At 46.2% G+C, this 13,589-nt stretch overlaps 1 protein-coding gene across 1 annotated transcript in view; it reads right to left on the bottom strand.

The window, feature by feature from the left end:
• Nucleotides 1-13,589, bottom strand: part of LOC138286353 (uncharacterized) — a 1,286,679-nt gene that overhangs the window by 1,100,018 nt on the left and 173,072 nt on the right. The window contains exon 23 of the mRNA XM_069226509.1: nt 476-626. Coding sequence (XP_069082610.1) covers nt 476-626 — 151 coding nt within the window. The remainder of the gene's footprint in view (nt 1-475; nt 627-13,589) is intronic.

Genomic DNA, 13,589 nt, shown 5'->3' with positions numbered 1-13,589 from the left:
CAGACTACCAAGGGAGAAGGAAAAGAGTAGAAGTTTAGTCTGATTTGGTTTCAGTGGAAGAAAGTTAGTTGACATCCACCTTTGGATTTTAGTTAGGCAGGACCTGAGAATGCCCATGTCTGTAAGAGGTTATGGTTTCGACATACATATGGGTGCTGTCTGCATATTTTTGGAAGGACATTTAATAGAGATGTCCAATGATGTCCAATAATATGCAAATGGTACCAACGGTAAACAAAAATATTTTTTTGTGTCTCCCTCTAGTAACATTAAAAAGAAATGGGAGCCTATATGCACCTCTTCAAATTGATGCTACTGTGTCAACTTCAAAACTATTGTTCCTTATATTTAGTACTATATACATATTATTTCTCAACATGTATCATGGGGAAAAAGCTCTAAGAATTCTAGAAGTAAACATGTATAAGATGTAAGAAATATTCAAAATGAAAAGTTGCTTAACAGCAACCAATACCCTGTATGCTGATATCTCCACATCAAAGTCCTCGAGCAAGGGCCCATCCAAGGTTTTCCCGCCAGCATCCTTTGCCTGGATAAAAGCCCTCTCAGCCTCAATCAGTAGCTTGCTTTGAGACCTCAGATTGCTGCTCTGTAGACTCTGGGAGCTGAAATACAAATTACTGAGAGTTGACTACAAGGCAAGAAACATTTACCACACATTCAATATAAAAATGCATTCATTTCAACGCAAGAGATACGTAATTTCATGGATATGACATATACATGGGGTATATTTTTCAAAAAGTACAGTTTTTTGACAAACTGAATTTCTCAGATGAAACATAGTATATGTATTTGTCTCTGGAATAGTGTCCTGGGGGGGGACTACACATGATGGTGGGAATGAACTTCATTCCTGAGTCATGGTGTGTGAGGATAATGTTAATACTCTGAAAGCAGCCAATGCCTCTTAATCACTGGTGATAGCACACTAATGCTGTGGAGGCATCACTCCATAATTTCATAATGCAGCTCTAGCTTGAGAAAGAGGATCACTAAAGACCAGCCCAGTCACAAAAACAAAGACGTTCATCCCAAACGGGTATTTCATGCACTGTGACGTTACCTGGCAGCTCGGGCCAAACTGCTTCACCAGACTGTAGGCAATTAGAACATAAGCATGTGTACCAGTTTTCCGCTCCCTGAGACATCTATCGCTGGGTAGCAGGCCCTTTGGTTGACTTAAAAAGCACCCCCTCCAGAAATCTCGGTCCTGAATTTTACATGAAATTTATTAAGAGCTGATACGTCAGTTAGGCCCCCTGTCCTAGAAAGACATTTTAGTGGGATACTTGCTCTGCTGATTACTGAGACATCAAGCAGGTATTGTTTGTATAGGGGCTCTTGACCCAACCTGCAAAAAAATGTTTAACACACAGTCATCCAGGCACCTTTGTCTTGTGAATCTACCCAGCTTTAGTGTGTATTTTTTAATGGATCTACCATAACTTACCATAATGAGTCTATCATTGAATATCAATCTTTCATGCTTGTGATTGAGCCACAGCTCAAATGACACTTCTCTTTTTCAAGAGAACATTAGTGGAGCAGGTTGGCAAATGTGTGTATTCTCTGCATCCCCTATGCATAAAGCCAAGAAATATCCCCTTGCTCGTGGAGGCACTCTCCTACACCGTGGGCTGGCATTTGTGGTTCTATATGTTAAGCACTAATGTCATATTATTAGTCATAGTGATTTTTAGGTCTGGCATTAGCAGGGACCTTTGAATTTCTTTAAAGTGATATACATAATATACTTACAGCCAGTCATTGAGCCAGACCTTTTCATATACTGGCCAATTGTTTTGTCATTCACATTTCCCTTCTGCTCATTATAGTATACAGCATGGGGCACAGGGTTCGCCCACTTCATCGATTGGCTAACTTCACTGTGAGTGACGGCATTCTGCTCAAGGAGCACATCTGCACACAAAGTAGTTCCCTTCAGCGCCTGAGACTACTACAATAATAGAGGTTTTTGGGACAATTAAAATATTTTTGTTATTAGCCAATTTTATTTTTAAATAGTGGCAAGATTCCACAACAATAACGTTTTTACAACACAATGACAAAACAAGTAAGTACTGACAAAGCCAAACGGCTGGCAGACCTATTGGCTTTGCAAATATTTAATGGGGGGGGTGGGCCTATTCTTTTCCAGTGGGGCTCCCTGAAGTACTTTCCTTTTCACTCATCGTCCACCCTTCATTGAAGCTTTACCCTTCTTTTAAAACACTCGAACCACATCCATTCCTGTTCCCCTTTTTTTTCTTGTTTAGCCATTGGGACTCTATTTTCTCATTCAATCCCACAAGACCCAGTAAGCTCAGTCTGGGGAAAAAAAGACTAAATTTTACATTTTCTTGCCTATATATATGCATTTTGTCGAATTGGTAAAAGCACTAAAACAAACCACTGATTAACATTCTGGTAATGGATTTTTTTAATTTGGTCAATGCGATTACCACTGAGTAGCAGCGTTGTGTAGCCGCTCACAAATAAAAACCATTTCTGGGGCTGCCTCCCTCCATCTCAGCAGCCTGGGCACTTGAAAGCTACACAGGTAACAATCTACTGCTAAACTAAGCTGAATCCGGGAAGCCTGTGCTTTCAACTTGCAGGCCTGAGGCCTATACTGTATTATTCTCTCAGTCACATCATGTTACTTTCACCAAAGCAGCTGGAGGTTTTTCGTGTAGGAAGCAATTATTCTAAAAACTGTCAAAGTGTCATTTTCCAATAATTTATTTTTTTAAGTCATGTTACAGCCTTGACACTTATCTGAAGCCAGGGCTCAGCTGCTATAAAAAGGAGAGTTGAAATAAAAGGCGGGGCAGACCCGATTGCATGCAATTAAGAGTGCTGACCCTGCATGAAATTAAAAGTGTTGACCTTGCTGGGTATTTCTGAGTCACTGTTAGTGGCTGTGTTCTACTCAGAGGATAGGGTCAGGTATCAAGTAATGCATAAGTGAAACAGAAGGTTTTAGTGACTCCTTTATTGTAGTCTTAGGTTGGGGAAAAAGGGGATTTTATGCAAGAGAATTTGCGATTATAAACTACATTTTCACAGAATAATGTAGTTTGTAAGGTGGTTTAGTGGGAACTTGGCGCTCACAATCTTGTTCAAATAGTAATATAAATTAATATATTCTGAATACAGCTTCCAGGTATTGGACGGTGCTCTGAAAGGAAACCACCCAGAAACCTAAACATAACAACCAATGGTCATTACAATAATATTAAGAAAACAGGCACACTTCTTTCGTTTAGTCCAATTAGTGTAATGAGTTTCTTTAATCCACTTGAAATTTCTTCGTAACTCCCAAAGCAGCCTAGCCAACACGTCCGGGATAATCACCCAACGACTTTCCTTCAATCGTAAATTCCCGTAAGTTAAAGTCAGAAAAGGTGCTGAGGCTTCGGCCTCTTGACTGTTTTAGAATTTGCCTGCTGGGAGTCGCCTACCATTCACGAGTACGCTGGCATGTCAATATTTCTCAAAAACACGAGTACGCCATTGGGCCGTACGTCACGATTTTACGTTCATGCATAAATGCAACCCCTTACATGCTAGTCTAAATAAAATAAACAAACAAATGCACAAGAAAAAATGCCACTGCATAAACCATATAGGGATAAGAGAGAGATCATGACCCACAAGAGGCCTCCCCTCCTGTGAGTCATGGCCCCTTCACACACTCCTCAATGATAATAAGGATAGGGATTTTACACTCTGTGTGTATTTGCATTATATATAAATATATAGTTGCTTAAAATCACATACACTAAGAGTTGGAGCTTCCAAAGTAATATCTGCAGGAAGGGCGTAGCTTCGGGGGGTGTTTGGGGTATTACACACCCCTAATAAATGTATTATTTAACAAATAGTTGGGTACACAAGCTTTCAGTCGGGTATTATGGGAACGTACCTGTCGGATTTCACCTGGAATTTGTTTAATACTCACCCAGACAAAAATTATATATATATATATATATATATATATATATATATATATATATATATATATATATATATATACACACACATACAGTATATATATATATATATATCTATCAAGTCCTCTGAGCCTCGCTACGTCCGGGCCCCAAAACGGCAAACCATGGTGGAGTCGCGAACACCATAAATGCACACACCGTTCCTCTTATTCAAAGAAAAAAGCTGCGGTAACAGCTGTCTTGGAAACTCCATTTTAATCATTATGGCACAAGATAAACATCCTCCCGACGCATTTCGATGCATTTCGGGAACCGTTGTTCCCTTGTTCACGGGTACCCGTGAACAATGGTTCCCAAAACACGATATATATATATTTATGTAGATATGAACAAGTTACTTACCTTCGGTAACGCCTTTTCTGGTGGATACACTAGCTACCTGTGGATTCCTCACCTAAAGAATTTTCCCCACGCGCCAGCTTTCAACAGAAATTTTCTTCTAGCTCTGCACGTCAATGATGACGTCACAATTGCCCGACTCCCACGCAACGCCGTATGACATTATCCAGGCAATAAGAGGTCCTCGTCGACGTGCAGACGTCAGTTATCACCATTTTTTACGTGCCTTTGAGGCGAACAGGTGAACATTGACATTACAGATGTGAGTACATCAATGAAACTTTTATTAGAAACGTAATTAATAAAAATCAACAACACGAAACATATGCATAAAAATATATACCAATAAACACGTATATATATATATATATATATACGTGTTTATTGGTATATATTTTTATGCATATGTTTCGTGTATATATATATATATATATATATACACAAAAACCTTGCATCAGCATATACATATGTACAATATACGGGCACTCACCCAAGGAATTCTTGGTAAGACCAGTCAGGCAACGGGGAGGCAGGTGGGACCGTGAGGAATCCACAGGTAGCTAGTGTATCCACTAGAAAAGGCGTTACCAAAGGTAAGTAACTTGTTCTTCTGATGGATACAACTACCTGTGGATTCCTCACCTAAAGAATAGAGTCCCAAAGCAGTACCACCTCCGGAGGTGGGTGCCTGAATGGTCAAACCAAGAAGTCCTGCAGCACTGAGAACACAAAATGGCCATCCCTCCTAACCTCAGAGTCCAAACAATAATGCTTGGCAAAAGTGTGGAGGGATGCCCAAGTTGCCGCTTTGTAGATGTCAACCACAGGAACACCTCTAGCCAAGGCAGATGAAGCAGCCTTAGCCCTAGTGGAATGGGCTCGGAGCCCTACAGGAGGTTCTTTCTTTGCTAACGAATAACATAACTTGATGCAAAGAATGACCCACCTGGACAGCGTTCTCTTGTGGACAGCTTTGCCTCTCCACTTCCCCACGTAACCAACAAAGAGCTGATTGTCTTGCCTGAACTCCCTCGTCCTGTCGACAAAGAAGCTCAACACTCTTCACGGATCCAACCAGTGAAGTCTCTCTTCCTCCTTGGATGGGTGAGGTGGAGGATAGAAAGAAGAGAGAGTAATGGACTGTCCCAAATGAAAGGGTGTATCAACCTTTGGAAGGAAAGCCGCCTTGGTCCTTAACTCCACTTTGTCCCTGTAAAAGGAAATATAAGGGGGCTCCACACTAAGACCCTGGAGCTCAGTGGAGAAGTGTGGCTCAATGGTTAGAGCGGCAGACCCTGATGCAGAGGTGTGGCCTGGGACCAGGGTTCAATTCCCACCTCGGTGGGTCTTGGGCTCAATTTCCTGAGACCTGATAACTCTCGTGTTGGTGCCAATCTAATCATGGGGTCCCACTCTGTAACTCTGAGCAATAGCTTGCTTAATCTCCACAACGGCCCCAAAAGCGCTAGGGATGCCTGGCTTCACCTTGGGGGTGCCCAGGAGTGGGCACTTCACAGGGAAAGCCAGGAAGGGTTCCACAGCGGTATGTGTAAAAGCGCCAAGATGCCCTCAGGGTAAAAGAGCGCTATACAAGTACGAAGTTTACAGTTTACAGCTCACTCACTCTTCTAGCCGATGTTATGGCCACCAGAAAAACAGTCTTCAAAATTTGAAGCCTCAATGGACAAGAGTGCATTGGCTCAAATGGCGATCCCATAAGGAAGGTCAGAACCAAGTTAAGATCCCACTGTGCCATAACAAACGGAGTGGGCGGAAACTTATTAGTGAGACCCTTAAGGAACCTTAAAAAAATGGGCGACTTAAACAAGGATGGATGATCTGGAAGGCACAGAAAAGCCGACAGCGCTGATAAATAACTCTTAACTGTGGCAACTGCACAACCCCTCTGAGCCAAGGATAGAGCAAATAACAATACGTCAGACAAATGGGCCCTCAAGGGATCAATTTGGTTCTCTCCACACCAACTCACAAATCTGGCCCATATGCTTGCATAGATCGATTTGGTGGAGTGTCGCCTGGCCGATAAAATAACTTCCACCACCTCCGGTGGGAGAGAAAAGGAATTCAGATTGCCACGTTCAATCTCCAGGCATGAAGGTGCAGGCTCTGGAGGTGGGGGTGTAGAACCTGCCCCTGCGACTGCGAGAGGAGGTCTGCCCTGCACGGGAGACGGAGCGGAGGGCACAGAGAGAGTTGGAGAAGATCAGAGTAGCATACCCTCCTTGACCAATCCGGGGCTATTAAGATGACTTGAGCCTGATCTTGGCGGATCTTCCTCAAAACCAGAGGAATCAAGGGTATGGGGGAAATGCGTACAGCAACTGACCCTTCCAGGACATCTGAAACACATCCCCCAAAGCTCCTTGCACTGGATACTGGAGGCTGCAAAACGACAGGCAGTGCGCATTCTCCTGAGTGGCAAACAGATCTATCTGTGGCTATCCCCATGTCTGGAAGATGTAAAGAGCCAGATCTCGATGAAGACGCCACTCGAGATCGGTCGAAATGAGCCGACTGAGACTGTCCGCACGCACGTACAGAACTCCGGCCAAATGATTTGCTACCAAGCAAATCCGGTGGTCCTGAAGCCAGGACCAGAGCCGAAGAGCTTCTCTGCCGCGAAGGGAAGGGAGGAAAGCCTTGAGAGCCAGACGTATCACCTGTAGTTCCAACAGATTGATGTGAAACCTCTGTTCCACTGGAGACCAACAACCTTTGATCTCCAGGTCCCCCAGATGAGCTCCCAGCCCTAGAGTGGAAGCATCAGTTACAACTGTGGCCACTGGCGAAGGTAGCGAGAATGGCCTCCCTTGCGACAGGTTGCCGACCGCAGCCCACCATTGAAGATCCACTGCAGCGTCTCTGGAGATCCTTATCGAGTCCTCAAGATCTCCCTTGTGTTGAAACCACTGCCTGCGGACGCACCACTGAAGAGCCCTCATGTGCCAGCGGGCATGAGTGACCAGCAGAATGCAAGAAGTGAACAGACCGAGCAGACGAAGGACCTCGAGGACCTGAACGACCGCTCCATCTTGAAACATTGGAATCAACGCCTGAATGTCCTGAACCTGCTGCGGCGGAAGAAAGGCCCGATTCAATGTTGTGTCCAGTACCGCCCCTATGAACAGGAGGTGTTGAGAGGGCTCTAGGTGAGATTTGGGCACATTCACTGAAAAGCCCAGATCGAACAACTGGGTTGTCGATTGCAAGTGATGTCGCAAGAGCTCCGGAGACTTGGCTTTGATCAACCAATCGTCCAGATAAGGAAATACTGCTATCCCCTTTCTTCTGAGCTCCGCTGCAACCACCGCCATCACCTTCGTGAAGACTCGAGGTGCCGAAGTAAGACCAAACGGAAGGACCGCAAACTGATAGTGTTGCGACCCCACCACAATCAGGAGATACTTCCTGTGCACTTGAGGATCGGAATATGGAAGTAAGTATCCTACAAGTCGACAGACAACATCCAATTTCCTTCATTCAACGCCAAAAGAACCTGTGAAAGGGTCAGCATCTTGAACTTTTCCTGCTTGAGGAACCAATTCAAAATCCTCAGGTCCAGGATTGGCCTCAACTGACCATCCTTTTTGGGGATCAGGAAGTACATTGAATAGCAGCCCTGACCCCTCTCCTGCTCTGGGACCAACTCCACTGCGCCTTTTGACAAAAGGGACATCACCTCCTGTTGAAGTAACAGAAGATGGTCTTTCGAACAGAAGGATGGGCGGGGAGGGATGGGAGGAGGAAACTCACGAAAGGGAAGAGCATAACCTTTCCCCACAATATTGGTGTAGGAGGCTGGACTGGCTTGTAGTGAGTACCAAGGGGTACTTGCACCTTGCACCAGGCCCAGTTATCCCTTATTAGTGTATAGGGTGTCTAGCAGCTTAGGCTGATAGATAATGGTAGCTTAGCAGAGCAGCTTAGGCTGAACTAGGAGACGTGTGAAGCTACTACAGTACCACTTAGTGTCACATGCACAATATCATAAGAAAACACAATACACAGTTATACTAAAAATAAAGGTACTTTATTTTTATGACAATATGCCAAAGTATCTTAGAGTGTACCCTCAGTGAGAGGATAGGAAACATACACAAGATATATATACACAATAGCAAAAATATGCAGTATAGTCTTAGAAAACAGTGCAAACAATGTATAGTTACAATAGGATGCAATGGGGAAACATAGGGATAGGGGCAACACAAACCATATACTCCAGAAGTGGAATGCGAACCACGAATGGACCCCAAACCTATGTGACCTTGTAGAGGGTCGCTGGGACTATTAGAAAATAGTGAGAGTTAGAAAAATAACCCTCCCCAAGACCCTGAAAAGTGAGTGCAAAGTGCACTAAAGTTCCCCTAAGGACAAAAGAGTCGTGTTAGAGGAATAATGCAGGAAAGACACAAACCAGCAATGCAACAACTGTAGATTTCCAATCTAGGGTACCGGTGGAACAAGGGGACCAAGTCCAAAAGTCACAAGCAAGTCGGAGATGGGCAGATGCCCAGGAAATGCCAGCTGCGGGTGCAAAGAAGCTTCGACTGGACAGAAGAAGCTGAGGTTTCTGCAGGAACGAAAAGGGCTAGAGACTTCCCCTTTGGTGGACGGATCCCTCTCGCCTTGGAGAGTCGTGCAGAAGTGTTTTCCCGCCGGAAGGACGCCAACAAGCCTTGCTACACGCAAATCGTGCGTTTGGCGTTTTTGGACGCTGCTGGGGCCCAGGAGGGACCAGGAGGTCGCAAATTGGACCTGAAGAGAGAGGGGACGTCGAGCAAGACAAAGAGCCCTCGCTGAAGCAGGTAGCACCCGGAGAAGTGCCAGAAACAGGCACTACGAGGATGCGTGAAACGGTGCTCGCCGAAGTTGCACAAAGGAGTCCCACGTCGCCGGAGACCAACTTAGAAAGTCGTGCAATGCAGGTTAGAGTGCCGTGGACCCAGGCTTGGCTGTGCACGAAGGATTTCCGCCGGAAGTGCACAGGGGCCGGAGTAGCTGCAAAGTCGCGGTTCCCAGCAATGCAGCCCAGCGAGGTGAGGCAAGGACTTACCTCCACCAAACTTGGGCTGAAGAGTCACTGGACTGTGGGGGTCACTTGGACAGCGTCGCTGGATTCGAGGGACCTCGCTCGTCGTGCTGAGAGGAGACCCAAGGGACCGGTAATGCAGCTTTTTGGTGCCTGCGGTTGCAGGGGGAAGATTCCGTCGACCCACGGGAGATTTCTTCGGAGCTTCTGGTGCAGAGAGGAGGCAGACTACCCCCACAGCATGCACAAGCAGGAAAACAGTCGAGAAGGCGGCAGGATCAGCGTTACAGAGTTGCAGTAGTCGTCTTTGCTACTATGTTGCAGGTTTGCAGGCTTCCAGCGCGGTCAGCGGTCGATTCCTTATCAGAAGGTGAAGAGGGAGATGCAGAGGAACTCGGCTGAGCTCATGCATTCGTTATCTAAAGTTTCCCCAGAGACAGAGACCCTAAATAGCCAGAAAAGAGGGTTTGGCTACCTAGGAGAGAGGAAAGGCTACTAACACCTGAAGGAGCCTATCAGCAGGAGTCTCTGACGTCACCTGGTGGCACTGGCCACTCAGAGCAGTCCAGTGTGCCAGCAGCACCTCTGTTTCCAAGATGGCAGAGGTCTGGAGCACACTGGAGGAGCTCTGGACACCTCCCAGGGGAGGTGCAGGTCAGGGGAGTGGTCACTCCCCTTTCCTTTGTCCAGTTTCGCGCCAGAGCAGGGGCTAAGGGGTCCCTGAACCGGTGTAGACTGGCTTATGCAGAATTGGGCACCTCTGTGCCCAACAAAGCATTTCCAGAGGCTGGGGGACGCTACTCCTCCCCTGCCTTCACACCATTTTCCAAAGGGAGAGGGTGTCACACCCTCTCTCAGAGGAAGTTCTTTGTTCTGCCATCCTGGGCCAGGCCTGGCTGGACCCCAGGAGGGCAGCTGCCTGTCTGAGGGGTTGGCAGCAGCAGCAGCTGCAGTGAAACCCCAGGAAGGGCAGTTTGGCAGTACCAGGGTCTGTGCTACAGACCACTGGGATCATGGGATTGTGCCAACTATGCCAGGATGACATAGAGGGGGCAATTCCATGATCATAGACATGTTACATGGCCATATTCGGAGTTACCATTGTGAAGCTACATATAGGTAGTGACCTATATGTAGTGCACGCGTGTAATGGTGTCCCCGCACTCACAAAGTTCAGGGAATTGGCTCTGAACAATGTGGGGGCACCTTGGCTAGTGCCAGGGTGCCCTCACACTAAGTAACTTTGCACCTAACCTTTACCAGGTAAAGGTTAGACATATAGGTGACTTATAAGTTACTTAAGTGCAGTGTAAAATGGCTGTGAAATAACGTGGACGTTATTTCACTCAGGCTGCAGTGGCAGGCCTGTGTAAGAATTGTCAGAGCTCCCTATGGGTGGCAAAAGAAATGCTGCAGCCCATAGGGATCTCCTGGAACCCCAATACCCTGGGTACCTCAGTACCATATACTAGGGAATTATAAGGGTGTTCCAGTAAGCCAATGTAAATTGGTAAAAATGGTCACTAGCCTGTTAGTGACAATTTGGAAAGAAATGAGAGAGCATAACCACTGAGGTTCTGATTAGCAGAGCCTCAGTGAGACAGTTAGGCACCACACAGGGAACACATACATGCACACCTATGAGCACTGGGGTCCTGTGTGACAGGGTCCCAGTGACACATACATATAGGCCACAAACCTATGAGCACTGGGGTCCTGACCAGCAGGATCCCAGTGACACATAACAAACATACTGAAAACATAGTGTTTTCACTATGAGCACTGAGGCCTGGCTATCAGGATCCCAGTGAGACAGTGAAAACAGTGACAAACACCCTGACATACACTCACAAACAGGCCAAAAGTGGGGGTAACAAGGCTAGAAAGAGAGGTATGATGGGAATGAACAGAAGGAGACCTGTCCCTTACAGAGGGCACCCTAACAGCTTGGCTACCAGCATAATGTGAGAGCACACCATCAGTATGGTGTGATTCAACCTCTGTACCAACTATGCTAGACTGTCTAGTAATGGGCAGGCTGAGAAGTTTCTTTCCTGAACCTTTTCCTGGGGGAGTCCCTGGATCAGATTGAGAACCATTAGCTACTTTTTCACCAGATTGGGCACTTATGGCCTTATCCTGTACTCTAAGCATATTAATTAACAGTTCTAAGGAAGGATTCTTCCCTACACTCAAACCTCTCTCTATGCAGAGACTCCTTGCTCCTTTCCAGCTAAGGTGATCATATGCAATTTTGGACAGTTCAACATTTTGGCCTGTACCAGACATTTTTTAGAGAGAGTTAAAGTGATAGAAAAAGAGAAAAAGTTTTCAGAACTTTTTGGAAAGACAGAAAAAAAAACTTTTTTAACTTTTAAGAACTTTTTGAAAGTTTAGGAGTACTTTTCAGAACTTAGAAAAGAGTGAAAAGAGGAAATGCAAAACTTTTTGGCTATGTGTATATACACTGACCTTGTTTTGTATATTTTTCTCTTATGAAAAGTACAATGACAAGAGTGGTAAGTAGTCTCAAGCACTTATCCCACCACTGCACAACCAATGTAGGAGGCTGGACTGGCTTGTAGTGAGTACCAAGGGGTACTTGCACCTTGCACCAGGCCCAGTTATCCCTTATTAGTGTATAGGGTGTCTAGCAGCTTAGGCTGATAGATAATGGTAGCTTAGCAGAGCAGCTTAGGCTGAACTAGGAGACGTGTGAAGCTACTACAGTACCACTTAGTGTCACATGCACAATATCATAAGAAAACACAATACACAGTTATACTAAAAATAAAGGTACTTTATTTTTATGACAATATGCCAAAGTATCTTAGAGTGTACCCTCAGTGAGAGGATAGGAAATATACACAAGATATATATACACAATAGCAAAAATATGCAGTATAGTCTTAGAAAACAGTGCAAACAATGTATAGTTACAATAGGATGCAATGGGGAAACATAGGGATAGGGGCAACACAAACCATATACTCCAGAAGTGGAATGCGAACCACGAATGGACCCCAAACCTATGTGACCTTGTAGAGGGTCGCTGGGACTATTAGAAAATAGTGAGAGTTAGAAAAATAACCCTCCCCAAGACCCTGAAAAGTGAGTGCAAAGTGCACTAAAGTTCCCCTAAGGACAAAAGAGTCGTGTTAGAGGGATAATGCAGGAAAGACACAAACCAGCAATGCAACAACTGTGGATTTCCAATCTAGGGTACCGGTGGAACAAGGGGACCAAGTCCAAAAGTCACAAGCAAGTCGGAGATGGGCAGATGCCCAGGAAATGCCAGCTGCGGGTGCAAAGAAGCTTCGACTGGACAGAAGAAGCTGAGGTTTTTGCAGGAACGAAAAGGGCTAGAGACTTCCCCTTTGGTGGACGGATCCCTCTCGCCTTGGAGAGTCGTGCAGATGTGTTTTCCTGCCGGAAGGACGCCAACAAGCCTTGCTACACGCAAATCGTGCGTTTGGCGTTTTTGGACGCTGCTGGGGCCCAGGAGGGACCAGGAGGTCGCAAATTGGACCTGAAGAGAGAGGGGACGTCGAGCAAGACAAAGAGCCCTCGCTGAAGCAGGTAGCACCCGGAGAAGTGCCAGAAACAGGCACTACGAGGATGCGTGAAACGGTGCTCGCCGAAGTTGCACAAAGGAGTCCCACGTCGCCGGAGACCAACTTAGAAAGTCGTGCAATGCAGGTTAGAGTGCCGTGGACCCAGGCTTGGCTGTGCACGAAGGATTTCCGCCGGAAGTGCACAGGGGCCGGAGTAGCTGCAAAGTCGCGGTTCCCAGCAATGCAGCCCAGCGAGGTGAGGCAAGGACTTACCTCCACCAAACTTGGGCTGAAGAGTCACTGGACTGTGGGGGTCACTTGGACAGTGTCGCTGGATTCGAGGGACCTCGCTCGTCGTGCTGAGAGGAGACCCAAGGGACCGGTAATGCAGCTTTTTGGTGCCTGCGGTTGCAGGGGGAAGATTCCGTCGACCCACGGGAGATTTCTTCGGAGCTTCTGGTGCAGAGAGGAGGCAGACTACCCCCACAGCATGCACAAGCAGGAAAACAGTCGAGAAGGCGGCAGGATCAGCGTTACAGAGTTGCAGTAGTCGTCTTTGCTACTATGTTGCAGGTTTGCAGGCTTCCAGCGCGGTCAGCGGTC

This window comes from Pleurodeles waltl, chromosome 3_2 (assembly GCF_031143425.1).
Source record: "Pleurodeles waltl isolate 20211129_DDA chromosome 3_2, aPleWal1.hap1.20221129, whole genome shotgun sequence".
In the NCBI taxonomy this organism is placed as follows: domain Eukaryota; kingdom Metazoa; phylum Chordata; class Amphibia; order Caudata; family Salamandridae; genus Pleurodeles; species Pleurodeles waltl.
The sequence above is the reverse complement of the archived record's forward strand: the minus strand, read 5'-3'. Positions and strand labels throughout refer to the sequence as shown.